This window comes from Myotis yumanensis, unplaced genomic scaffold (genome assembly GCF_028538775.1).
Source record: "Myotis yumanensis isolate MYYU_CA2020_CCGP unplaced genomic scaffold, mMyoYum1.0.hap1 SCAF_2, whole genome shotgun sequence".
NCBI classification, from domain to species: domain Eukaryota; kingdom Metazoa; phylum Chordata; class Mammalia; order Chiroptera; family Vespertilionidae; genus Myotis; species Myotis yumanensis.
The window spans coordinates 195,959,684-195,983,588 of record NW_027223753.1 but is presented as its reverse complement, the minus strand read 5'-3'; the positions used below and the strand labels follow the sequence as shown (position 1 = coordinate 195,983,588).

At 38.5% G+C, this 23,905-nt stretch overlaps 1 protein-coding gene across 2 annotated transcripts in view; it reads left to right on the top strand.

Annotated features, from left to right (window-relative positions):
- The window catches only part of LEKR1 (leucine, glutamate and lysine rich 1), a 118,415-nt gene that overhangs the window by 77,046 nt on the left and 17,464 nt on the right, over nt 1-23,905 (top strand). For both annotated transcript variants that reach the window (XM_070403653.1, XM_070403654.1), the window contains 4 exons: nt 6,250-6,327; nt 6,664-6,867; nt 16,356-16,449; nt 21,236-21,400. In XM_070403653.1, coding sequence (XP_070259754.1) covers nt 6,250-6,327; nt 6,664-6,867; nt 16,356-16,449; nt 21,236-21,400 — 541 coding nt within the window. The remainder of the gene's footprint in view (nt 1-6,249; nt 6,328-6,663; nt 6,868-16,355; nt 16,450-21,235; nt 21,401-23,905) is intronic.

Below are 23,905 nucleotides of genomic sequence, written 5' to 3'. Positions count from 1 at the left end.
TCACTCTACAATTGCACAAATGCTGATGCTGTTGTCTCAATTTATAAAATGGGTGCTTCCTGCCTGCATAAGAACTTCTTAAAATGAGAGAATAGGAAGAGTGTCCATTTTTAGAAAATTTGAGTTATCAAAGACAGAGCCACTTAAATGGTCCCAACTTTTGGAAACCTTTCTCCGTGCTGGCTGTTCCCAACATTTCCATCTCTATGCCACTACCTTCCTTTACCCCTGGGACGAAGTGCAGTAGGGTGGGCATTTAGGATCGGAGCCTGGGACTGCTCAGGGCGCTCAGAGCTCAGGAGGTCCCCAGGCACATATAAGTACTATTTTATTTGCAGAGTAAAGGCAGATTTGTGACTTGGCCATTGTTTTATGATAAATTAGTTGGGAGTCCAAAGAATTCACTCAAAAACTTTGACATACAATTTGTAAATGAACTGGAGGTTTTATATATATATATATATACCTCCAAACCTTCTGAACTTCTAGAAATTGGGAGGTACTGTGAAATCAGGTTCATTTAAAATTTCAGTCCTCACCCTTTGTGAGGGATAGGGGTGGGAATGGGTTTCACATATCCAACTTAAGATGGTTCTTTTGTCATTTAAAGATTTTAAATGTTTTTATATGTTTTGTGTATTTTTACTTAAGGGAGAGAGGCAGTTTTTAAACAGATGAACTTGAGGTTCTCCTTTATATAAGAAATTATATCCCAGTATTTATAAGAACTTGTTATGTATTGGAAAACAAATTTTATCAGTTAGGATGCTTTAGGCTACAGGGACAGAGGTAGTGGTTTCAAGTTTATTTGGTCCAGCAGCTCAGCAGTATCTCCAAGATCTTGCTGTTCCTTCTGTCCTCATCCTGCTGCCCTCAGCCTGGCATCACCCAAGTCTGGGTCCCTTGTGACCACGAAGTATCTGCAGTTCCAGGTGCCACATCCATATGTAACCAACCCAGAGGCAGGAAGGGCCTGTTTTGCTGGTGTCTCCTTGGAAGTAAGAAAAACTTTTTCTAGATTTTCGTCTTACCTCTCTGGTCATTCCTGAAAACTTTTTGCCTCCCAAATAGGTGGCCTGGTGGCATCCAGTGTCTGTCAGAGTATAGATCTTCTTTTCGCATGATCCCAAATTGAACAGGCTAACTTCACTTCATTCATTATTCATTCATTCAATGCAAGATACTTACTGAGTGGTGATTATGTGGCATGACCGTTGTGTGCAGGCACTAGATATTGGAGTAACAAGATTGACAAGCTCCAATGGAGCTATTTAGGTAATTTCAGGTAATGTTAAGGACTACAAAATATACAACAGGCATACTGGAATGTGAGTAATGGGGACGGTGGTATACTTTTGATGGAGTGGCATCCCTCAGCAGATGGCCTGTGAGTTAAGATCTGAGTAACAGGAAAGAGCTGGCAATACTAAAATGCTAATATCTGAAAACAGAGAGATCAAAGGCCCTAAATTCTTGGAGTGAGTTTTACAAATTCAAGAAACATGAAGAAGGCCAGTTGTCGTAGACACACTGTGATTTCCAAAGACACACTAATGTCCTACTCCCTGGAATCTATGAGTATGTTACCTCACATGTCAAAGAAGACTTCACACGTGTGATTAAATTATGGAGTTTGCCCAATGGACATGGACAACAGGGGGATGAGAGCATGAGTGGGGGGGTGAGGATGGGGGTTAATGGGGGGATGATGACATATTTGTAATTCCTTAACTAATAAAGAATTTAAAGATAAAAAATAAATAAAAATAAATTATGGAGTTTGCAATTGGGAGATGATCCTGGGTTATTTGGGCTGGCCCAGTGTAATAGGAAAGGTCCTTATAAGAGGAAAGCAAGAGGGTCAAAGTCACAAACGTAGATGTGAGGATGGAAGGAGAGGCTTGAGTGATGTAATCTGATGGAGCCACAAGCCAAGGAATGCAGGTGGTCTCCAGAAGCCGGAAAGGGGAGGAAACAGATTCTCCCCTGGGAACCGCCAGAAAGAACATAGCCTAGTGACATCTTGATTTAAGGACTTCTGACCTCTGAACTGTAAGATAATACACTTGGGTGGTTTTAAATCACTGAGGTTGTGGTAATTTGTTACAGCAGCGGTAAGAAATTAATACGCCAGTGCCTAGTGAGAAATTTGGATTTATTCAGAGGGCAATGAAACACTGTTGGAGAATTTTGGACGAGCGAATGAATTGATCAGATTTGTTTTAAGCAGTCAGTATGGCTGCTACATGGAGAATGGGCTGGAGTGGGAATACAAAAGCAGTCAGGGAGACTAGGTGGGAAGCTGTGCGTTCATACAGGTGAATGTGACTGGTGAAGTTAGTGTAAGGCTATAGTGTGGAGACAAAGAGAAATTTATGTTGGAGGTCAGTCTGACAGGATTTACTGATGGAGTAGATGCAGCTGTGGACGAAGGGAACTAGAATGGAAAGGTGAAAATAAAGGATGGTGTTTGGGGTTTTTCAGCATCAGGGCAGACAGCTGAGAGGCAATAGAGCAGGGGTCCTCAAACTACAGCCCGTGGGCCACATGCAAATACAAATATTGTATTTGTTCCCGTTTTGTTTTTTTACTTCAAAATAAGATATGTGCAGTGTGCATAGAAATTTGTTCATAGTTTTTTTTAAAACTATAGTCCGGCCCTCCAATGGTCTGAGGGACAGTGAACTGGCCCCCTGTTTAAAAAGTTTGAGGACCCCTGCAATAGAGTATAGTGACTAAGAGCCTAGACTCTAGGCCAGACTGCTAAGGTACAAATCCCAGCACTGCCAACTGGGTACGTTACCTATCTCTCTGGTCTCAGTTTTCTCAACTTTAAGAAGGGAAAATGGGCTGCTTTGAGGGTTATGTTAGACATATAAAGTGTTACCTTTCAGTATCATTATTGTGTTGGTGCCACTTATTGAAGTGAGAAAATCTCTAAGAGATATGGATATGGGAAGTTTGAGATGTCTTTGGATAGCAAAGTAGAAATATCAAGGAGGCAGTTTGAGAATGGCTATTTCATATAAAGGAGTGGAGTGGTATTGACCCTTGCCTTTCAGATTAGGGGAAAATATCCAATTATTTCATCTGATTCCCTTTGCTTTGATTGGCAGGAGCACTAGGGGCCTTTCTGAAGGCTCATTCAAAGCACTTGAAGAGAAAGGATTAACACTATTTGCTGAGAGTAAAAGAAGGAATGTAGTGTTTAAAGAGATGTAGGCATTCTTTCTAGTCCTTCCAATTTCTCCCATCCTAATGAAGGTGAAGATAACAATTGGGTCATGAAGGGTAGACCATAGAAAGAATGGCTTAACTGGAGTGGCAGTGGGAGCGGACCATGGTGAGGGGAATTCTTGGGATGATAGGCTTTCTAAAGAGCAGGCATTAAAAAAAAATGCAGCCAAGATCAATTGTCCACATAGTTAATAAAGTAACCATGAAAAGGAATTGCACTGTCCCTGCCTCTGGATTTGGAAAAGTGTGTACAAGAGTCTGAACCCAGAATGAAAGTCATGCTGGGGCTGATGAGTCTCAAAGCATTTTTTGAAGTAACATTTTTGTTTGATTTCAAATCAAATATGTAAAACTTGGAAAATACAGGGATATATAAAAAAGAACATTGTAGTTATATTATGATATAGCCTTATAGTTCATTTTTCTAAATAATATAATTTTAAAAATATTTTTACTTAGTGATCTATGATCTTTCCCACATCATTACATGATACATTTATTGATTATTATTAAATGGATGTATAGTATTTCAATCTACATATGAATCATAACTTATTTACTAATCCTTTGTTTTTTAGAATTTCCAAATTTTTCACTTTTATAAGTAAATTTTTTAGAAATTCATATAGATAAATCTTTCTACTCACAATTACTTCCTTAGGATTTTTGCTAGAACCAAATGTCATGTTTTTATGGTTTTTAATGCATAATGACTTATTGTCCTCCAAAAAGATTATACAAACTTTCAGCAGTATTTGTAAATACCCATCTCTCCTAACCAACACTGGGTATTATAACTAAAAAAGAAAAATAAAGTTGCTAGTTTAACTGATAAAAAATTGTATCCCTGCATATGTGGCTTTTGGTATTCTTTCCTTTGTGACTTGCCTGAGCAGAGCCTTTGCCCACTTTACTAATGGCATGTTAATTTTTTCCTGATTCCTTCTTTCCTAACATTTTATTTGGAAAGTAGAGGCCTGGTGCATGAAATTTGTGCATGAGTAGGGTCCCTAGGCCTCCCCGCCTCCCTGCCTCCTCCTTCCCTCAGCGCCTGGCTGCAGCTGCTGGTTGCCCATCATAGCGAGTGATCAAATTCCCACTCTCCCGGTCAAACTCCTGAGGGGACAATTTGCATATTAGTGTTCAGGAATAAAATTTGGGTAATAAAACCCCAAAGAAAATCAAAGTGATAGCCATAAAATTCACAAGGATTTTTTTTTAAGGGTGAAGGGACTTTGCTGGGACCAGGAATATGAAGCTTCTAGGGTAGCTGGTAAAGTTTTATTTTTTTGGCCTGGATAGTAGTTACAAGAATGTTCTCTTAATAATAATTTGTTATATTATGTATTTTTAAATGTAATTTTATATATCTTACAATTTTATCATATTTTACTATAAAAAAGGTTTAAAAATAAATGAATGTTATTCATGTGCATGATGTTTTAAAATCATTTTTTGGAAACTAATGGGTTTGCAAGTAGAGCAAACCCATTGATAATCTAAGTAACATTTCATTGTTCAGTATAAGCTATTTTAAGGTACATTCGGATAATGACTTGATGAACAGTTTATATAAATTTAAATTGGAATATTAATCATTCTTCATATATTAACTTTTTTAGTATTGTTACAAAACCAATTATATAAGATCAAGACAAATGTTTATTTCAGTTTTAGAATTTCCATTTGATTCTTTTCAATAGTTTCTATTTCTCTGCTAAGATTTTTCTTATCTTTTCATTAATTAGAGTCGATTCTGTGAGCAGAATTATAATTGCTCCTTTAACAATCTTTGTGAATTTCAATATTTGGTTCAATTCAGAGTCATTCCCTATTAACTATCTTTTCTGTTGAGAATAGGCTATGCTTTTCTGTTTCTCCTATATGAGCAATTTTTATTCTGGACATTGTGAATGTTATGTTATGGAGATTCTAGATTCTGTTATATTTCTCCAAATAATGGCAGGATGCTGTTGCTTTATCAGACAATTACTTTGGCCTCATAGTTCTGTTCTTTTATCTTTAACTAGGCTGGTTGGAATATGCCCTGTGCACATGTAGTTCTGAGCTCAGCCAGACATGTGGGCAGAGTTTCTATGCAGCATTTGGGATCCTTCTCTCTGGCTCTCTCCTATTCAGGGTTTATCCTTCACAGCAGCTGTGGTTTCCCCAAACACTATGCTCTAGTTCTTCAGGCCAGAATGACTGTGAATTTGCTACCAGTTTTCTATCAGAATTTTAGTTTCCCCCACATGGTGCGTGTAGACTGGGCCTGTCCTCAAGTGTAAAATCATTAAGCAAACAAGTAAAAACCATGCTGTCACCTCACTCCGAGTGTTAATATCCCTCCAGAATCTGCCTGCTTGGTTACTTTCCGATACCTTCACATAGGGGTTTTTCATTTTTTTCAAAAATGGTACCCAAAGTTTAGACTTTTATTTAAATGGAGAACAGTCTGATAGGAGCTTACTTGGCCATAAAAGAAGAAATAATATGAAGATACTAAGAATGTTTTTCTAAATAAAATAATAATAAAGAAAAACCCTATAGTCATACCAACAGATTGGATTTATTTTGGCAAGGAAAAATCCTTAGACTATATGTTTCTAATTTCAAGGAAATCTGCACATGTAACCACAAATAGAATATAAAGATAAGAAAAGTAATAAATGAAAAACACCTTTACAAAAAGGAAAACAGCCCAATCGGAGTGGCTCAATTGGTTGAACATTGTACCAAAGGGTTATTAGTTGAATTCCAAGTCAAGGCACCTACCTGGGTTGTGAGTTTGATCCCCAGTCAGGAAGCAGAGGGAAGGCAACCAATCCATGTTTCTCTCTCACATCAGTGTTCCTCTCTCCCTTCCTCCTTCCCTTGCTCTCACTCTCTCTTTCTCTCCTTTCCTCTCTCTAAGCATGTCCTTGGTTAAAGATTTTTTTTAAAAAAAGGGAAAACAGTTATACCTTAACTATTTTGAAATAAAATATTTGAACCACTTTTGTGTTATTTTAGGAAAAAGTCTAATGAAGCTGATGACTGTCAAAGAGAACTTAGAAAACTGAAATTTGAATCCGTTATTTTTGAATCAAGGTATACATTGCAAATATTTTAATTAATATTTTTTACTAATTGAGTTTAAAACCACATTTTAAATAACATTTTATTTAATATGTACTTTGGCTTTCTTATTGTATTGTTTACATATATATTACCTAATTCAAGTTTATAATATCTTGAAGCTGTTTATTGACTTTTGCTTCTATCTAGATGGGAAAATTTTAATAACAGATCTATTTCCTTAGCATTCTTAATTTCTATATGTTAAAGTTATAATCTATAATCTCAAATAAAAATTTCCATACTTTTGATAAACATGAAAATGTAGTATCTAATGCACATTGATGGATTTTTTAATTTTTTTTTTAGGCATACTAGATTGCTTAAAGAGAAAGAAGACTCTTTAATAGCTTGTCAACAACTACATAAAACTTTACAGGAAGAACTGACTGCAAAAGAAAGGCAAGAAGAAGATATAAAAAGGAGGATTAACCTTGCAGAAAATGAACTAGAGACAACCAAAACTCTTCTGAACCAGACAAAGGAAGAGGTCATAACACTGAAAAATGAAAGGTGCAGTGAAGAATAATTTCTTCCAAAAATAGTTAATGTTTATGCCAGTGTTCCATATATATTTGAAACAGCGAGGTTCTGAAATCCCAGGATTAAAGATGTATTTCACCTGAAAGGTTATTATATCCCATGACCTCACTCTACAGGGATCAAACTAAAGCTTAAATTTGTTAAATTTCTTGCTTAAAGTCATACAGTTAGCTAATGAAAGTAGAGTTGGAACCCACACTGGTGTTAGATTTTTATTGAAAAGATTAAAAAAGACCACGTGTGATACTCTACTGAATTTTACTTGGACCAATCACTGGTAGAGTCTGGCATTTTCCAGTAGAGAAAACTCTTCTTATATCACTTTTTCTTTTATTGATTTCTACTTTTCTTCTCTTTGTTATTTGTCAACACCTCTTATTGAGGACTTGCCATAAGCACAGTTACCTCTGGTGTTGAGGTAGTATCAAGGATGCTAAGAAACATATTCATCCAACCTTCCTAGATATTTTTGCCAATAGAACAGAGAGCCCACACCTTTATGGCCAATTAATATTTGGCAAAGGAGGCAAGAACATAAAATGGGGTAAAGATAGCCTATTCAATAAACAGTGTTTAGAAAATTGGTCAGATACGTGCAATAAAAAAATGAAACTAGATCTTACACCATCTTACACCATACACAAGAATAAAACTCAAAATGGATTAAAGAATCAAATGTTAGACTCAAAACCATAAAAATACTAGAAGAAAACATAACAGTAAAACCTAGGACATTTCTCATAGCAACATTTTTTTCTGATATATCTCCTTGAGCAAGGGAAACACAAGAAAAAATAAACAAATGGGACTACATCAAACTTAAAAGGAACACTTTTCCTGATTCACCAACCCAGAGGGGAAGTCAGTTTTAAATTTGCACTGGCTCACAGAGCTGTGGCCCTCACCTGTGAAGCAGGTGTGAGTTTGCACATTTTCCACATAAGGAAATAGGTTAAGCGAGGTAAATTTCTCGCTCAGGATTCGTGTGTCTAACCTTTATAACTCATGTTGCCTCTCCTACAGTTTGCACAATTCTCTCAGCATCTGCCTTAAAAGGCCCGATTTTGTCAGCTTTTGTCCATGTGACCGCTGTTTCTCAACCATGTTGTAACATGGTCTTCAGGGGCCTCCCAGCCCTGCAGAAAGCAAAAAAAAACGAGGGTACCTCCTTGGTGTCCCCTTTCCCCCGACCCCTTGCTTTCTTCCCCCACCCTTGCACTCTTTCAGGATTCTCCCACCCACTATAAATAAATACAGCATGGTAAGTTTTGTCTTCTACTCTCAGGTAAAATCAGAAGTGGAGCTTACAAACATTTCACAGCACATTATAGAGGAAGAGAAGATTTGTGTTCATTGAGGCTTGTCCTATTTTCATGGAGACTAGAAGCAATAAGAAGCATAGAATATAGAAAGGGAGCTGGAAGCAATGTTTTAAGGTTTGTGAGCTTTTGGTAGGGTGGCTTAGTATTTTTTAAAATGGACTTTAGAGTTAAGCAAACATAGGTGTGTATTTCACCTTGACCAGTCTCAAGTTTAGACAACTTAACCACTTAAAGGTTCATTTTCCTTATCTGTAAAATGGGCATATTAGTAACAGCTGTCTTCTTGTGAAGATTAATGTATCTAGTATCACGCCTGGTAGATTGTCGGTGCTCAAAATGTATTAGTTCCCTCCCTATCATCGTTGCTTACATTGCTAACCCCTCAAAGATCATACCTTATTAATTTTTATACCCTGCACTTGTGATGTAGATACTCAGTAAGTGTCTGTTGAATTCAAGATTATCTGCCTTACTCTTAGAGTTATAGAGATTATTAGTCCATGGAGTGATTCCATTTGGATGCTATCCTATTAGTGTAAAGGATTATGAAATGAAGTGTCCTCAGGAATATCATTCCAAAATAACAAACCTCATCGGGGTTTTCCCCCCAAGACTCACTTCTTTCTCTGATTTCCTCTCCATCAACAGCTCTCAGAGCAAGAGGCTGACTTCTTATATCACAGAGTTACTGCTTTTAACGGAGCAGGAGTTGTGACAAAATCAAAATTATCTCTTTGATTGAAAATGTGAAGACATCTCCTTTAGAACAACTTGTGAAACAGAACTGAAAGCTGTCATTTGGCATTATGGTTTGACATTTGTTTGCAGTTACGTTTTTAACTACAATTAAGGGAATCTCGATGTTTGTGTGTATGCAAGAAATTAGGTTCTCATTTTCTTTTCGGTCTAAGAACTTAAAAGTTAAAGTTTTAAAAATAAATAATCTTAATTGTGAGTAGATCCTAGTTTGCCTATTGTGCCAACTCCTAAAACATTAAATATATCTGGTGAAATTGTAGGGTAGAATGTTACAGATGGCCAGCCCTTCTCCCAAATATGAAAAGTGAAGGCAGCATTACATACTGCAGACAGTCCTAGGCTGGTATGAGCTGGAGCCAGCTCTGCCTCCTGTGAATAATACCACTTCAGAAAGACACCGACCACTCAGGATCTTCATTTCTTCTAAAAATTGGGAATTGCATTAATGTATTTCCAAAGACTGGCAAGAAAAAACTACTGTATCCCTAGAGACTAAAACTGCCTGACACCTGGTAGACACTCAATAAATATTGGATGTGTGGATGGGAATGAATGTAAACCCAATCAAACCACTAATCACAGGATTTAAAACTCAGAAGCCCCCAGTGTTTCAAGCTCAGAGTGTTTCTGACTTGCCAAAAATCAGAGCTGGGAGTTCAATTCTGTATTCTAGTGAAAATCTTCTTGATTGGATTCTTAAGTCAATCCAAATTTAGGACCCAATTTTGTGTTGTTTCCTATAAACCTAAAGCAGCAATATCTGTAGCATTGGTTCTAAAGAGGAAATTGGATAGCTGCATGACATCCAAAAATAGCTGAACATTTTCAGCTTTTTATAACATGGAAAAGATGGACTATGTCTCTAACAATTGTGTTTCATTTCTTATCGTTCCTCTACACTTCTAGCAGAAAGGCCCACTAGAGTCCAAGCTGATTCTTTATAGGTTCTTTCAGATCAGTATTGTTTTTCTTTATCAGTTTCTTTTTTAAAATTTATCTTTATTGTTGAAAGTATTACAGATGCCCCTTTGGATTTTTTTCCCCATTGACCCCTCTCCACCCAGCACCCACCCTTGATTAGCTTGGAACAGGCACTGACTAGTGCATATAGAGATGATTATATGCATGAAAAAGATACTCATGACCCCAAAAATAAAAACCACACCTACATAGCACACTATGGAAGAGCTTGCACCTTGTCCAGGGGATGGGGAGGTGGGTAGGGAGAGGTTAACCAGGAAATTTATATGCATGTAAATCAAGGACAGTTAACTGTTTGTAATATCACATAGAATTATTCTTTCTGCCTTGTCCCACGGAAGACTCACACTGAAGAGCTTTTGGAGTTATGAGGAATCAAAGACATATGAACATCTTTATTTCTGTAGTCAGATCAAGCAAACTTACCATCACAAATGCAAATTTATAATTTTTATAACAGTTCACTCAAAACACCTTATATTTTGCACAAGTTCATAAGGAACTTAATAATTCTTTGAAACTTCAGTGAATAGTTATACTTCATTAACATCGTTCCAACCTTGGCCTGTATTTTAGCTCTCCTAATATACTAGACTTTCCCAGTTTTGTTCTAAAAGGATACACTTAACAGTGGGGTGTTTTGTACTGGGTTCATCAGAGGAAAGTATATGAAATGCATTCTACTTTTTGGTGGTATCAAAATTATAGCTATCTCAGCTATCAAACCTATCTCAGTTTGGCTCAGTGGATAGAGTGTTGGCCCACGGACTGAAGGGAAGGGTTGTAGGTTAGATTTCGGTCAAGGGAACATACCTCGGTTGCAGGCTCAATCCCCAACCCCTGTCGGTGTGCGTGCAGGAGTCAACCAATTGATGTCTTCTCTCACATTAATGTTTCTCTCTCTGTCTCTCCCCCTTCCTTCCACTCTCTCTGAAAATCAGTAGAAAAAATATCCTCGGGTGAGGATTAATGAAAAAAAAAATTATAACTATCTCCAGGGAGACTGAAATTCAAGCATCTCAAATATTCAGTACCATCCATTTTAATAGTAAATATAACTTATAAAGTACTCACAGGCACCCATCTGAAAATGCTTCTTGGAATTTTCTAATCAGTAAGACCTCTTTTCAAATAGGAAACCTGGCTTAGGAAATACGTAAAAGTGAATGAAATGGCCAGAACTCTGCTGTCAGGCCACTTCTAACAAGCATACGGCCAGCCACATCCATTCTATGTTACTGACATTCTATGAAACCAGGTGAAGTACTGCTTTATTTCCATTGACTGCTGCTCCTTTTTTGACCAAGTTTACTATTATAGATACTAATCTTATACCTGAAGTCTCATAATATCACTTGAAAGCAGACCATTGTATTAGTTTCCTATTGCTGCTATAACAAATTAACACAGACTTAGTGGCTTAAAACAACACCAATTTGTTATAGTTCTGGAGGTTGGAAAACCAAATTAGTGTTCAGGGACTAAAATCCAGATGTCAGGAAAGCTGGTTCTTTCTGGAGGCTCCAGGGTAGAACCCATTCCTTGCCTTTTCTAGATTAGAGGCTGCTGGCATTCCTTGGGTCCTGGACCAATGAATCCAATCTCTGCTTCTGTCGTCACATCATCATCTTCCCCCACATTAACTTTCTTCTTTCATATAAAGAACCTTGGTGATTACACTTAGGACTCATCCAGATAATCCAGGATAGTCTCCATATCCCAAGATCCTTAATCACATCTGCAAAGTCCCTTTTGCCATATAAGGCAAATAATCTATGGAGAGGATGAGAGTTAAGAAAGCTGTTTCCCAACAGGGCAGAATCTCTAATGCCCTCTTCTAATGTGGTCAACATAGACCAGTACATATCCTAGAAGAAAGCCAGGAGCTGTGGAGAAAACTGGACTGAGAAATCACTTCTACTTGAAAGAACCATAGACTAAGCAAAGAATGTTTCCCACCTCCAGGGTGGGAATCCTCATAGTGGCTTCCAGTAGGATCTCAGAGTTGCGATGGACTCCACTTAGTGCCAGGTGGCTTACTGTGCACTTCCCAGTGAGAGGACTATGCTATCCACATTAGTTTGACATCACACATGGCTGTTTGACTTGTTCCTGACACTGAAATATAAGAGAAGTGATATGTATCATTTTAAGCAGAAGCTTTAACAGGTCTTATGTTTTGGTAAGTTTTCTTTTCTATAAACCACACAATCAACATTTCCAGGTAAGAGTTGCTCCTTGGCCTGCATCCTGGAACAAAAAGTAGAGCAGAGCAGCAGATGACACCTAACAAGCAAAAAGTAAACTAGTACTGTAAGCCTCTGAGATTACCAACAAGTTAAGTTTTGGATGTCTCTGAAATACAAAATTTGAGCAGTCAGGTGAGGAGTTGGATACATGAGTAAGATGCATCAAACAGATATGAGTTAGAGATAAAATTTGGGAGCTGTCAGCATCTCTATTGCATTTTAATTATAAGAGTAGATAAGATCACCTAGAGAAAGAGAAGCAAGTAAAAAGGGCCAGGACAAAGTGCTGAGAACACAAGTATTAATTGACAAGTAGAGGAAGATGAGTCTGCAGAGGAAACAGGAATGGCCGTGTCCTCCTCCTTTGTTCCTTTTGTGTCACTTGCCGTTCTCCAGCCTACAGACTGCTGAGCAAGCATCAGAACCTTCAAAGATAAAGCTTCCTTTTGCATTGATGGATTTTGAGCACCCTTTGGACAGGGACCCTGCCTTCCCAAGTCACCTCTGTCCCTCCAAGGCCTGATGACACCGCCTTGCTCCTAGTGTGCAGAGTGGTCAGTAAACCCCACCGTACTACTAACCTGCTCATTCCCTTACCTTGGTCTCTCCCTTTAATTCTCTTTCCTCCACATACACATTCTATTCCATATTCAGGTTTTATCATTTGTTTTTATAAATATTGAGTAGATACATAGAAGGTTTATATAGGTGTAAAGTATTTAGAAGTACAACACAATGAACATCTATGTATCAATCACTCAGTTTAGGAAAAAGGACTTTGCCATTAACTTTGAAGTCCCTTGTGCTTCTCCTCAATTCCACTGCATTGCATTCTCCCACAGAGGAAACCACCAACCTGCATTTTGTGGTTCTCAGTGAACTAGGAATAAAAAAGCATCTACAGTTAACACCTGTGTGCTTGTCAGTTACTTTGCTCACTAGTTCTTTTGGCATGTCTGACCTTGCTTCTGAATATATTCCTTTCTGCAAAGCATATTATTTCATGCTCCTTTAGTAAAGGTCCTTTAGTTAGTGCTAAACACTCAGGTTTTATTTATCTGAGCATATTTTATTTCAGTCTCATTCTTAAAGATAGTTTTGCTAGGTACCCAACTTTAGGTTGCTGGTTATTTTCTCATAGGATTTTGAACATATTATTTTACTGTTCTTGGTTTCTTTTGTTTCTGTTGGAAAATAAGCTTTCATTTTATTTGGGTTCCTTGGAAGATAATGTAGTTTTTTTTTTTCTCTTTGGCTTTTAAGATCTCTTTAACTTTGATGTTCTTAATTTTCCACTACCAGGTGCTCAGATGTAAGATTTATTTTTATTTATCTTACTAGAATCCATTGAGCTTCTAGATTTGTGGGTGGTTGTTTTTCATCAATATGGAATATTTTCCTCAGATATTTCTTCCTTTCCCTTTCTCCTTTGCTTCTGAAATAATGAATATATATATATATATATATATATATATATATATGATATTTTCAATTTGTCTTCAATATAGCCACTTCTCTTTTATATTTTTGACTCCCTGTACCATACTCTATATACTTTCTTTGAATATCCCTTTCAGCTTATCAGTTCATTTTTCAGTTATGAATAATCTGCTACATGGCCATTCACAGAGTTTTCAATTTCAGCTACCATATTTGTCATTTCTACAAGTTCAATTTGGTTCTTTTCAAACTTAGTCATTTAAATCACTCATTTCTTTATTTTACTGTATTGAACATCCTTATTTTATATCCTGTATAGGAAAATTTAATACTTTAGAATTCATGAGTTTGATTATGCTACCTTTGTGTTTATTCATTCTTCCTGTTAGTGGCTTTTAAAAAGTAGTTTTGTGATTTTTTTTAACACTATGATCTCATAAGTCTTATATCTTTATCAGTAGAAATTCTTTGAGCCCCAGTTTTAAGATAGATTTCTCCCCAAAATATTGGTGTTTTTCCTACCAGGCATCTGGAGGCAAGGTTAACTAGCACCACTTTAAGTTTTCTTTTCAACATGAAGTGTTTGGGACCACTCAGGTAATATGAATTCAGGATACAAATTTGCATTAGGGTTGGTTTGTGTCTACAAATTCTTATGAGATATTTGTATTTCCCCCTCTACTTAGCACCCAAATTCAAAGCCAATAGTTTCCTTTTTGTACCTTGAGAGGAGATATTATTTTTATTTTACACATACTGAGCGTGAATTTCACACATATACTGTAAGTAGCTCTTTGAGATGCAACTTCATTCAGGTGAATGTCCTCTTAGACTCTTCCTTTGTCAATCCTGTTCCTGTGCCCTTCATGGCTGTAAATTTTAAAGCTCAATTTCATCATATTTGGAAAGTACTTTCAAGATGAGAGTTAGCTTCAGTGCTCTACTTATTGCTGGGGTTCTTCCAATTCATTTCATTTTTTTTTTACCTTTTTTTTGGAATAATTTTATATTTATATAAAAGTCACAAAGACAGTACAGAGAGTTGATGTTTTCCATTTAGCCTATCTTTCCTAACCATGGCATAGCCACTTTTCTGCAAAAAACTAAGAAGTTAGCATTGGTATAATGTAATTAACCGAAAGACTTTATTCAGATTTCAGTAGTTTTCCACTGATACTTTGTCCATTCTTTCACTTGAGTTTTGTCCTCTTTATCTTTCTCACTTTTGTCCAGTTAATTGATGAATTTTTATATTTTCTATAATAAAAAATAATTTTATTTATTTTTAGTAGAAAAGTGTAAAGGCACCTTGTCCAACACATTTTCTGGAAAGAGAAGTCTGGAAAGTTTTGCTTTCTCAGTTTCCTTCAAGTGATATTTATACTTCTGGTTACCAAGTTAAATGTGTCTTCTTATGTTTGTGTTCTTAAAATTTTCTAGACTAGAAATGTAGGCACTATTTTCATTACAGTAAAAAAAATTTTTTTAATACTGTGAGTGAGACTAGAATAGAGATTAAGAGATAGATTGAGGGTATATTATGATACTCTAGGCAGAAGATAAAGTCAAGAAGCTTAATGAAGTTGGTAGTGGGAAAAGAAGGGAAGAAATAGTCTGACAAGGCGGAAGTGGAATATATAGAACTTGTTATTGAATGGATGTGGTAGAACAAGGAGAAGGTAGAGTCGGAGATGACTCAGGGATTTCAAACAAAGATTTTGATTGTTAAAGAAAGGTTTTCAGAAGTCAAAAGGAAAGGCAAGATTGCAGGAGATGATGGTGAATTTTCGTTTTAATGTGTGAAATCTTTGGTGTTGATGCATCACTAGGATACAGATGTCCAGCAGCAGTTATAAATGAAAGTCACGAGTTTGAGAAAAGGGATCAGAGTAAAAGGAAGAGGTTGGTGATGGAAAACAAAGGGCTTAGGAAGAGGAATAAGGAACAGAGAAGAATCTCCTACATAGAAAGTAAGAAGAGTCATGATTATAGAAACAGGAAGGAACCCTAAGCAATGAGCATGCTTTTGCCACTACCTGTGATAGTCAAATGCTAATTTGGGTGCCCCTGGGAAAGGTTCACACAAATCCCCCACATTACCTCCACCCGGAGGATCACAAACTAAGCTTTGGGATCCATTTATGTGAATTAAAATGTTAAATGTCCTTTGTGTTTTCAATTTTCTAATGTTTTGTACTATTCCATATCACACCTCAGAATTTACCCTCCACTTGATTTGGTGTGTTCCAATCAGCATTTGAGAAAGTAAAAGAAAAATAAATCTAACGGAGACCACAAACGTGCTGATTTTATGGCACATCCCAACATAGTTTCCTTTAAAAACCAAAGCAAAGCAAAATATTGTCTAGTGTTAGAATTTAGTCATAAACTTTAGAACCACAATGTATAACATTTTACTATATTTGTGAATCCATATATGTTGTTACTATTTCATGCAAAAATAGCATTACTTATTACACAAAAATTAAGCCTGAGAAAATACCTTACTATGCAGTGTTTGTGAATTATTGTTAACAGTTAAAATCATATCTAGTAGAATCTATCTATCTATCTATCTATCTATCTATCTATATTGCTAAAGAGAATAAACAGACTAAGTTGTGAAATTATATTCTCTGAACCAAGATGTGCAACCTAGAATATTAGGGATGAGACTTGACTCATTTGTCAGGTTTATGGTTTTCAGGGAACTGATGCTGATTTCACATCAGAAGAGCATTGAGCAGCTGCAGGAAGCCCTTCGACAGAAGCGGCTGGATGATGCCAACTGGAGGGAGAAGGTAATGATAATGTAGCTTTCATCAGCATGTGTCTTATTTGCTTCTTTAAAGTTCTGTTTGTTTGCCAGAAGATTATTCCAAATAGATTTCTTTGCTTCTATGCACACATTTGTTTTCTTCTGGAATTTCCTAGACCAATGCACAATGCACAGTGCACTGAAGCCTTCCCAACTCTTTTTCTTCCCCAGCTGGTACCTATTGCTAGCACTAACTGCTTGCCTTGATTTTCTGGCTATGACTTAAATTGATTCATATGGGCAACAATTGAATTTGAGAATATGAACTAAAGTTGCTCTAAGTGTCTCATTCTTATTTTGTTTCATTTTGTAGCATGGTCTTTTTCTTTCTTCGCTAAAGTTCATATTTCTTTAATTAGTTCTAATTTTTATTAGTCTCCGTGTCCTCAGTTGGTGAATCTATTCTTATTCACATTCCCCCATCTTTACTGATCCATGTTTAAAAAAACAAAAAGATGATCAACCTAACTAACAATAAAAAAACCATATTAAAACGATGAGAGATTATTTTTCACACAATCACTTGATAGAGTGGTTTTTGCACTGCACTGAAGGACTAGTGAGATCATGTTTCATATTCTTTATGGGACTGGAAACTACAGCAACGTTTCTGACAGCAGTTCGGCAGTATGTATGAAGACATATTGTAAATCCCATATTTGACTCAAAAATTTCACTCATGAAAGTATTATAGAGACTTACAGATCCTTCTCTTCCCTTAGCTCCTTAGCTCCTCTTAGACCAGTGATGGCGAACCTTTTGAGCTCGGCGTGTCAGCATTTTGAAAAACCCTAACTTAACTCTGGTGCCGTGTCACATATAGAAATTTTTTTGATATTTGCAACCATAGTAAAACAAAGACTTATATTTTTGATATTTATTTTATATATTTAAATGCCATTTCACAAAGAAAAATCAACCAAAAAAATGAGTTCGCGTGTCACCTCTGACACGTGTGTCATAGGTTCGCCATCACTGTCTTAGACTGATAGAGTAAACTTTCCTGCCTTTGCTTGTGTATAAGTTTCTCATCTCCTCAGCCACACCCCAGGAAGGACTTTCAGATACAGTCTCCTGTGAACTCTTTGCTTTCATGATCCACTCTAGTATTACTGAACACTGTGTTCTGTCCCTGAGGTGCTAATGCAGCCAGTAGACCAAGTTAGTGTTGGCATCTGACCATATAAGAGTATTATGATCTTGCTTTATGCTGTTAATTTGATGATGAAAATAAACCTGTATAGGATTCTGTAAGTTCTCACTAAAACCATGATATCTTTCTAATAAATTAATTACATCATAGGTGTATTTTGGCAGGTATAATTTTCTATAACATTTCATTTTGTTGAGAGGGCATGACTTCTTATTAATAAATCTTATAATTCAGCTTAGCAGTAAATCAAGATCCAGATCAGTAAAGCCAAGATATGATAATTATGTCCTGGTTGTGTTAGCTATTAAAGCTATGAATAAAAAGTTCCCTGAAAGTCCTCTCATGAGAAAGAAGAATCACTAATATGACATTGTCATCTCTTTCTTGGGTCACTGTGCCTTTGTGTAGGAATATAGTGTTCCCTTTATAAATATATAATACACATATTAGAATTAACTTCTTAACTAAAGTGCTTTTATCATTAAAAAATGTAGACAGCCATTTGTGCCTGTGCTTAATTACTTTAGAGTACGTAAAAAGCACAAAACAAAATCAACTGTTGCTATGCAACAAGGATGGCACATTTGAAAATAACTATATGTTTACTAATTGCCATGGATTTTTGTTTACTTGAAGTGTTGTTTCGATGTGAAGAATGAAAATTAATGTGCATGCTGAACATTTAAAATTGGTTCCGAATGCACAATGGTGTTACTATTCAGTGAAAATTCTGCAATTAATAAATCTCCTATAGCTGGAATGCTAATTTGACTTAGTTTTAAATAGTACATAGATCTTTTAAAAACAAATAGTTCAACATTGTTCTTGAGCTTCTAAAAAAATGTTATTTAGTTGGGTTTTTTAAAATATTGTCAGGGTATCTGGTGGGCCGTTAACTCTTACAGTCATACCTTGCGATCTTTCCAAATGTTTTGCATTTGATTTCCTTCTTTCATGTGTTCTTGACTTATCTTTCCTAGTGTGGCTGGAGCACAGTGGTCAAGTGGGGAAAGTTAGGTTGGAGAAGTCCAGGGCTGCCAGAGACGGCGTTTGGGTTGTGCCCTGCACAATAACACAGGCCAAGGGAGAGAAGGGGGCTGCAATCCAGCCTGTGCTCTGCTCACCAAGTACTGTGCCTGGCATGAGGCTGAATTCATCTAAGGAAGGGGTGCGTTGTTAATTCACATGATGGTGTCATATAGGCTAGTAGTGGCCTTATAGAAAATCATGTAGAGGCCTTTTGATTTTATAATAATGCACTGAGAAATCACTAAGAGGAAATAAGAGAATCCAGTTTTTATTTTGTAAAGGCAAAATGAACAGGATTTAATGCTGGACTGGGTGTGGAGGGTAAGGGAGAGAGGGGAATGATTTGAATAACTGGATGGATGGTGGTTCTAAGTCCTGAGATGGGGAGGGCTGGGGGCAGAACAGGTGGAGACAGGTTTCTGTATCCAGATTTCTGGTTCAGACACTTTATTTGAGACACCTGTGAAGTTCCTAAATGGCTACCAGGAGGCAGGTGGATGTAAGTACCTGGAATTCACAAGAACATCTGTTCTTTTTTTGAGTGCCCCTCAGGCAGTGGTTCTCAACCTTGTCTGCACATTAGAATCACCTGGGAATTTTTTAAAATCCTGAATTCTGGGCCTCATCCTCCGGAAATTCTGTTTCTTTGTTACTAATGCTGTGGCCTCACCCCATAACAAAGAAACAGAATTTTGGAGGATGAGGCCCAGAAATCAGGATTTTAAAAAGACTCCCAAGTGATTCTAATGTGCAGCCAAGGTTGAGAACCACTGCCCTAAGGTGTTCCTTGTCTTTAGTAGTCCAAGAGCAACACATTTGAACAACCCTATATGTTTCTAAATGATCACCAGCATCCTTTTCCCTAAACAATCCAGAAATTGATTTTGAGAGAGCCAAAAGAATTTATTGCAGTGAATATAAATATAATTGCTTTGCCTTGGGGCAAATGCTCAGACCTGTACCCAGTACAGTAAACCCAATGACCCCACACTGGAGCTAGGCTTCTGTCTGCATTTTATTTCATTTAAAGGGCTTCCCACAAACCTTCTTAGCAATCTCTCTGTTTCCTGGTAATCTGGTTTCAGTGTTCCCTTGAGAAATGCAGATTGACAGCTCTCCTCTTCTTACGGTGACCTCAACCACAGAGTCTCACTAAATCAGGTTTGGCAGTTTTTCTCCCAAGTTATCTGGCATTAACTCCCCCTGAGAATTTAGAATCATGGCACAGTGTAAATCCAGAGCCAGCCTGTCACTGGGATCCCTTCTCTAATCTCACTAGATGAACTCTCAGGCCTGAAGGAATCCAGGACTCTCTCTTGCTCCAGTAGCAGAGCCAAAAACAGTGGTTAAAAACCACAGGGAGAGAGATGTTGGCTCAGCTAAAGGAAGCAGTGCCTAATGCTTAGTGCTGTCTGAAAATGGAAACCCCTGCTGGGAAAGGAGTGACTTACAGTTTCTATGGTAGAGGCACAGAGCAGACAATCATTTGGTGTGGATTCCATGGTAGAGACTGAGGGATCGGGGCATAGAAGTAATCTCCATTGACTATTATAACCCTGCTCATGCTACAGCTTCACTTAGATGTTTCATCCTATTTCATCCTCATAAGGACCCCGAAGGGAACTTTAGTCATAACCCCACCAGGAAAAAGTATAGTCACAATTAACAGCATACAACTGGAAAGTGTCAGAACCAGGATTTAAACTCAACTCTATCTAAATCCAAAATCCTTGTTTATCCTTTCCACTAGTCATAAAAGCTTGAGAAATTGAGCTAAGGGATTTCTATGGTTCCTTCCAGCACTGTGATTCTATCTGAGTCAAAATATGGATACAGGCATTACTGACCCATGTTTTCCTTAAACAGCCTTCTGGCCACAATCACATTAAAATGATCATCTATGGTCTCCATCAAGAAAGAACCATTAAAAACTCAACATTTGTACTTTATATCCCTCTGACTTTCAACAGAAGTTAGTCTAAGGGCCTCAAATTTTTTTAAAAAAATAGGATTGCTGGCAAGGACTGTGTTTACAGTATAAATGTACAGAAGACAAAGCTATTAGTATTTCTCAAAACTGTAATCATATATTGTTCTAACTTTTCTACTTATTTTCAGGTCTTAGAAGATCTTGAAATATTTGACCCAAGGTCAATTTTTCTAGCCTAAGTTCTGAGTCAACTTTTTAAAAAATACTAGAATTTAAAAATTAGATTAATCTTTTGAATTAGAATTAGAATTTTAAAAAATATTAGAGTCTGGCCCAGCCGTGGTGGCTCAGAGGATAGAGCATCAACCTGCAGACCCAAGGGTCCCGGATTCGATTCCGGTCAAATGCAGATGCTTGGTTGCAGGCTCCTCTCCAGCCCAGGCCCTGGTCAGGGCTCATGCAGGAGGCATCCAGTTGATGTGTTTCTCTCACATTGATATTTCTCTCTGTCTTTCCCTCTTTCTTCCACTCCTTCTAAAAAGCAATAGAAAAATATCCTCAGGTGAGGATTTAAAAAAATTGGAGCCTGAAAATAAGATTAATTTGCTTATTTTATGGTAAAATGGCTTTATATGAGTGTTAAATGCTATTTTTTAGATTGAAGCTGAACTCGCCAAGGAAAGAGCCCAACATTTAGTTGAATTTGAGGAGCAAGCTCTTCTCTTTAAGGAAGAAGCTAAACTGGAACTTGATATTGAAAAGGAAAAACACCAAGAAATAATCCAAAAGTATAAGAAAGAACAAGAGGAGCTACAAATGAAGGTCTGTCATTCTGATGATCACATTACTTAATGGGTTTAACACTATGGATGTTGGTTATTTCCTCCTGAGAGCACTACAGTATTTATAACTCCAGCAGTTTTCCTCATAGTCACTGTGCCTTGTTTTAGCCACATAGATAGAATGGTTTGGATATTCTCCAGATGAATAGCTGATATAAATTTTACAAGCATGCAATCCAGCTATGTGTGGAATTTTTTATAAAAATAAACTTATTTTTTAAAACAGCATAAATTATGTAACTAATAATTAGCATCGTTAGCGATTCCAACTCATCAAATATCAAACATCAAAAGATAAGGAGGTGTTTGGCATAATTAAAAATTTTCTAACAACTAAAGCCTATCTTCATTAATTGTAAATATTTTCAATTCCAACTATTTTTAAAGGGAAATATTTTTAAAATGTAACCACCTCCATAATTTCTGAAAGAATGTGTCCTAAATATACTTTAAAGTTTTGTTAAGGTTTCCCTGTTTTTATAAGGCCTGAGTGTAGTAGTATGCATGTGTTCATGTGTGTGTGTGTGTGTGTGTGTGTGTGTGTATTAACCAAGATGCAGTGGGGAAAGCAATATTTTGAATAAAATCATTAACAGTCTGTGTAAAGTAAGCATCAAATGGGATTGGATGGCTTCTGCTTTGGTATACAGGGGATATGGTACAACCTTCTCAAAGGCAGGCCCGGCTACAAGATTGTATGATAAATGCAGTATTACAGGGCTCCATACTCAGAAAGGCCTCATGTTTGGGTGTAATGCTCTGCAGATGCTGTTTTGAAATTCTTAATGTTTCCCTTCATTGTTGAAAGTGTTACAGATATCCCTTTTCCCCCAGCTGTCCCCCTCCACCTGGTTCCCACCCCTCCCTAGGCCTTCATGGCACTATTGTCTATCGATGGGTTATGCATATCCTATCTACACTAATAAAAGAGAAACATGGTAATTAGCGCTACCCTTCCCATTGGCTAATCAGCATATCCTTATGCAAATTAACTGTCAGCCAAGATGGCGGCCGGCAGCCACGCACTGAAGCAAGCAGGGAGGCTTGCTTGCTCCAGTGATGGTGAACTCCAACGTTCCCCGCCTAAATTGCCAGCCTCTCAGCTGCAACTCTAAGCAACTATGTTGCAAATATAGAAGCTAAACAAAACCCCAGAAACCGGCTTTCAGTCAGCTGGGCTTCAGCCAGCCTGACCACAACATTGTATCAATGTTTTCAGCAGCCGAGGCCTCAGAGCTCAAGCTGGCCCAGAATAAAAAAGAAAAAAAAGAAAAAAAGGAGTGGTTGGGAGCTTCAGTCACTCGCCAGCCGGAAAACAGCCCTCAGCCCCTCAGCCAGCCTGGCCAGGCACCCCAGTGGGGACCCCCACCCTGATCCAAGACATTCTTCAGGGCAAACCAGCCGGCCCCCACCCATGCACCAGGCTTCTATTTTATATAGTAAAAGGGTAATATGCCTCCCGGCACCGGGATCAGCGGAGCAGCGAGGCTCCCGGCTCCGGCACCGGGATCAGTGTGACAGGGGGCAGTGCCCAAACCCCCTGATCGCCCTATGGCTCTGTGTGTGACAGGGGGCGGGGCCACAACCTCCCTATCCGCCCTGCTCTGTTTGTGACAGGGGAAGGCGCCCCAACCCCCTGATCAACCCTGCTCTGTGCCTGATGGGGGGAGCTCCCCAACCCCCTGATCCGCCCTGCTCTGTGTGTGACAGGGGGCGGTGCCTTAACTCCCCTATCTGCCCTACTCTGTGAGTGACCGCGGGAGCTCCTCAACCCCCTGATCGGCCCTGCTCTGTGCATGACAGGGGGGAGCTCCTCAACCCCCTGATGGGCCCTGCTCTGTGCATGACAGGGAGGAGCTCCCCAACCCCCTGATTGACCTTGCTCTGTGTGTGACAGGGTATGGAGCCCCAACCCCCCTGATGGGCCCTGCTCTGTGAGTGACAGGGGGCAGCGCCCCAACCCCCTGATGGGCCCTGCTCTGTGAGTGACAGGGGGCAGCGCCCCAACCCCCTGATAGGCCCTGCTCTGTGCGTGACAGGGGCTGGCGCTGCAACCTCCCCATCGACCCTGCCTTGAGTGTAACAGGGGATGGTGCCCCAGCCCCCTAATCCGCCCTACCCTGAGCGTGACTGAGGGTGGCATCGCAACCTCCCGATCCACCTTGCTCTGTGCATGACGGGGGGCAGCGCCCCAACTCCCCAATCGGCCCTGCTCTGAGCCTGACCAGGGGCTGCACCTAGGGATTGGGCATGCCCTCTGCCACCTGGGAGCAGGCCTAAGCCAGCAGGTTGTTATCTCCCGAGGGGTCCCAGACTGCGAGAGGCACAGGCCAGGCTGGGGGGCCCCCCTCCCCCCCGAGTGCACAAATTTTTGTGCACCGGGCCTCTAGTAAATAATAAAAGGCTAATATGCAAACCAACCAAACGGTGAACGACTGGTCGCTATGACTCGCAGACGCTCAATGCAGGAGCTGCCCCGTGGTGG